General features: G+C 40.2%; 1 protein-coding gene across 33 annotated transcripts in view; it reads left to right on the plus strand.

Annotated features, from left to right (window-relative positions):
* The window catches only part of pum (pumilio), a 253835-nt gene that overhangs the window by 106074 nt on the left and 142761 nt on the right, over positions 1–5000 (plus strand). For 4 of the 33 annotated variants that reach the window (XM_086541359.1, XM_086541373.1, XM_043004837.2 and 1 more), the window contains exon 1: positions 1055–1228. The exons of 23 other annotated variants lie outside the window; for them this stretch is intronic. In XM_086541359.1, the coding sequence (XP_086397485.1) occupies positions 1205–1228 (24 nt within the window). In that variant the 5' untranslated portion in view covers positions 1055–1204. Of the gene's footprint in view, positions 1–1013; positions 1229–5000 lie in introns of those variants that run through there. 6 more of the 33 variants (XM_086541354.1, XM_086541378.1, XM_086541385.1 and 3 more) reach the window with 3 other exon arrangements.

A 5000-nucleotide genomic window follows, 5' to 3' on the forward strand; every position in this document is an offset into this window, starting at 1 on the left:
TGATTCTATATAAGGAAAACTTGTGTACTAAGAAAGTATAGGGAACAATCGCGGAGTTCTCTTTCACCCTGTAGCTTTTTTTCCGGGCGGTGATTCGCACCTGACTCTCACACTAACGACATGTAGGGCTTTACTCTCGTGTATAAAAAAAAATTGTGCATTTAGTTTCCCAAAAGTGGACAGAGTAGTTACATAGTTGGTAGAAGGGATGGGAATGGAAAAACAATGGATGAAATGGGTTCTGGATTGCGGCAACTGAATTACTTTTTTCGTAAAGACGGGGACATTAATGTAAGGAAAGTACCCACGGTACTAGCGTTACGGGTGCAGGGAATAGATGGTTTCTGCTTCCGGAAGTGTTCGAAGCGTGACGCCCATTCTAGTTGTTGATGTAGCTTAAAGAATAAAACTCCGAACACGTGTTATTAGTGCTTACTTTTTTGGAGTGCAGCGTCATATAACGTTTCTTACGTCATCGTAAACAGTATAGTTGATGTGAGTAATTACGTATTACAACTGTTGGGCAGTATTACTTGTTTCGATGTTTAGAATTGTGTAGACATTTAACATGCGGTGAAAATGTAAGAGAGAACTATATGGCAACACCATATGCCTTTTCTCTACAGTAAACTTATATTTAAATGTTTTTGACTAGTTTATTGTGATCGGCGATGCGTAAATATCGACTGTACTACATAATTCCAAAGTAAATGTTTAATTCCTGACCATATGAAGTTGGTGACACCTGTCAAACTTCACATTTCCCGCGCACATGGGCTCGGGAGTGGCTAGCAGACAGACTTCGCGGGAAATAAGTCACGTCTAGTTTCCTTCGCTCAATACTTTTGTTTGATGGCCAGCCACCCATTGATCTGAATGAAAACCGCCTTCTCTTTGCCTCATATCTTCTCAGACGCTGTGGTGAAGGGCAGAAGCGAAAAAGAGCCACGTGTTTACGAATTGTTATTGTGTTGTTATGGGGAGATATTTGGCAACAGCGTGAGCGAGCGAGTGGGGTGCGCAGAGGGCGAGCGCGCACGACCCTCTCGGCTCCCGTCCCGTCTTTGTCTTCAGTCTGGTCCCAGATTGATCATGGAGTGAAGTCGAGAAGCGCGTGGCACTCGTGTGATAGCGCCCTTTTGTGTATTATTTGTAAATATTGCAAGAGCTGTGTAATATAGTGTGTACATTTTGAATCGAAGTAATGCGGGAGTTGAATGAAGAGATGGTGAGTACGTTTAGAGTTTGTGTATTAAAGCGCGGGAAGCGAAGTGCAACAAGTTATGCGTGCTCGGCGGCCATGTTGGGATCGCTTAGTTCCCATCGCGGAATATGTTGTTTTTTCCACATTTTCTTTGTGATTCGTCTATTCTCTACATTCGGGAAGGGGAGATACCAGTACTACATGCTAGGTAGTAGTCGTGAAAGTGAATTTAACTCTGAAAACGTATGGAGGAACGTGACAAATGTCAAGTGACGTTTTGGTGGCAGTGACTAAGGAAGTCGGAGCAGTTGGCAGACCTGGGTTCCCGCGGCGATGCCATGTTGGGAGATATCCTATACACAGGGATGCTTCCTCTAAAGCTACATGATCTTGTGGTGGTTACGAGATCTCCGGTTATTTGGAGTGTCGTCTAGAAAGTCTATGGTGTGTGAGGAACAAGGTAATCCTCAGGGGAGGGTTGACCATGGACCTGAGTGGGGTTGGTATTGTTTTCACTTCGCGGACCCAGGTGTTTCGGTCTCGTCTCATTGGCCGTTCACTTTAAGGGTATTAATAAAAGCCTCTCCGTGGGAGGAACGGCTGAGCAAATGTTCAACGCTGACAAAAGTCAAGTGCCAGGGGAACATGTCAGGCCGAATTAATTAGATTTACCTGGAATGCAGAACCAATAAAATGCACGTTAAAGCACCCACACCTGCCAGCCCCAGGGTAGAATGTCTGGTACCTTCACCTTGGTGATTGGTCGCATCTTCACCTGGCCGTTTCACTAATTACACATTTTTACCGTAGATCCTGAATTATCTGCCTAATGGTTCTTTAATTTGATCGTATTATTGCTATTATTGGCAACGTAAAGTTTTCCCTCGCATGAGAGGGTCATAAACGACCATTGTCAGTTCTGTAAGAAGTCGTTATTTTCTAATGCCACAAAATGCTAGTTTATTATTTAGGGGCCTCTTCGTCGTCAAAGCTGACTTGATTATTTGAGACTTCCAGGGTTATCCGACAGCAATAAATGATTTTTACTGTGGCTAACACCAAGTCTCATACAAGTTAGCTGCCTGTATATTTCTGTTTTGAATAGGATTTGTAGATTTTCCAAGTTACATTCAAATTTCCGGTTCAATGCACTCTTGGTTTATCACAAATTAACATCGTTCTTCAGGTAGGAAAATATATGATGAAAAAATTCCGGATATCTCGAACAAACTTAGGCTGACATTACCTTACTCCCTATCCCTTATATTCTCCAGACGAAGTTGATATAGCTCTCAGAATATATGGCCCGCCTCTTATTAGTCAGGTATTCATGTTCTTAAGCTTTATTTTTGACTGAAGAGGTGATATACCGCCATTGTTGTGCATAATTGAGCTCAAACACGGCTAAGACGAGGCCACGTGGAGAAGTCACGGTTTAGATGAGCAACCTTTGTTTTTCTGCAGAGAAGTGAGTGACGGTAAAGTCTTGAATGTCGAAACGAAATCATGCACTTTCGCATTTCGAGTCATGCAGTACTAACAAGTATATTGTATATTAGTCCAGCCCACGTACTTCCCTCCGCATGGTATAACCGGTCATGGATAAGAGCCATGTGCTTCCCCTCCGAATGTGGTTGTAGGTTGTTGTTTATATATTCCGCTTGCTACACGTGGTTATCAGCGCCCCCGCAACCAAGAACTTTGATGGGCAGCTGCAAACCTCTTGATGTAGGAGATCGTTATATCGTGGATGGGGTTGTGTGCACGTTTGAGACGATAATGCGCCTAGCGATTGGTACTTGAGCCATGTTTTCACTGCAAAATGATCCACGTGTTAGATTGTTTATAACCCCCCCTTTCTCTCTCTCTCTCTCTCTCTCTCTCTCTCTCTCTCTCTCTCTCTCTCTCTCTCTCTCTCTCTCTCTCTCTCTCTCTCTCTCTCTCTCTCTCTGTGTATACCCCTCCCCTACCCTCCCCCTTATACCCTCAGATTCGTTCTTGCCGTCCATATTTATTTTAATGAATTGGATATTCATCGCTTATATTTAATCTTGTATGATTTACAATTTATTCGATCTGCAGTGTCAGAGTCCAATCCAGAACTACTTATTTTGACGAAAGTTTTAGTGTGCTATTATTACATGGTTAATGAAATCGTATTTTGTTTTGCTAGGGGCCTGATTCGGTTTGTCCTCTTCATAAGGAAATTGCAGCTGTCAGAGGCAACAGAAAAAAAGGTGTAGGGGGACAGGTGTAAATTCAGCTGTACGGGGAGTGGCTTTATTGCTGCTACGGTGGTCGCGTGTTGGTGTTGTGACGTAGTACCCGGCTAGATTGACAAAGGAGTTTTTGTTTGGGTTTAATTCTCTTTTTATTCCACATTGGTTTGGTGGATGTTTCTCATATACGTCATGCTGCGTAGATGTTTGTTTACTTTTCATCTGAGTCTTTCGTCTTCTGTAATGATGATATTTAGGTTATTCACTTTCGTGTGGATCTTTTGACCAGTAGTGTTGATCTAGACTTACCATCGATATTTACTTTTAATCTATTCACTTAATTCTTTGTAAGATGATCAAACAAACAATCACAAATTCCTGTGAACGAAGAAACAAATTGGAAATACGAAAGTGGGTGATAGGAACATGATTGATATGCCAAGGAAAGCTGTAGCGTCTCGGGCTCGTTGTTGGAAGAAACAGGAGGGAGAAGCAAATGATTAGAAACAGGATGATGGTGACGGTGACCACGCCCTCCCTGCTAGGGAACCCCCACCACCTGAATATTCGACACGCAAACCCTCTCCCTCTGTCCCTCTCTGTCTCCTCCCCCATTGCCTATGTCGTCGGCTCCCCATACAGTGTGTTCTATCATATTAGAAGCTATTCACTAAATCGTTAATAACCCTCTTCCCCCACACTCCTCCACACACTTCTTATCCTGTACCTTCCTCCCTACTTTCCCCCGACATTCTCAACCCCTCAAACTCCCCCTCCTCCCACACCATCACGAGGTCGAAGAGCCCTATCTGGAGTACGTCAGCTTATTATTTGGGTCTAGATATAAAATAGTACACACACATACGTAATATGTGGTTAGATATAAAAACAGATGTACATACATATAACACACACACACACACACGTGTGTGTGTGAATATATATATGTATATATATATAGATGTATGTATGTATATATGTATATATATATATTATGCTTTATATAAAATAATACATACTTATACATACTAATACAATATCTTATTTATACTAATACATATACATATACATATACATACACATACACATACACATACACATACACATACACATACACATACACATATACATATACATACATACACACATACATATATACACATACAAATACACGCGTACGTACATACATACATAAATATGTATGTGTGTGTATGTATACACGTCTATCCCTGTATGCATACATATATATACGTACATTTATGTATACATATTTGTAAATATGCATATATTTATATATAGATGTATACACATTTGTATATATAGACATACTTCTGTAAATTTCTACATATATGTATATATCTATGAATATACACGTGTATGTATGTATGCATGTATTAATGTATATGTACGATTATATATATATGTGTGTGTATATCTATATGCACTTTGTGTGTGTGATATATATATATCACACAAATGTATTTTAATATATATATATATATATATGTATGTACAATATATATATATATATATATATGTATATTATATTACATATATATATATATAATATGTATATG

This window comes from Penaeus japonicus, unplaced genomic scaffold (assembly GCF_977035675.1).
Source record: "Penaeus japonicus unplaced genomic scaffold, GWHDUDI00000001_assembly GWHDUDI00000001, whole genome shotgun sequence".
NCBI lineage: Eukaryota > Metazoa > Arthropoda > Malacostraca > Decapoda > Penaeidae > Penaeus > Penaeus japonicus.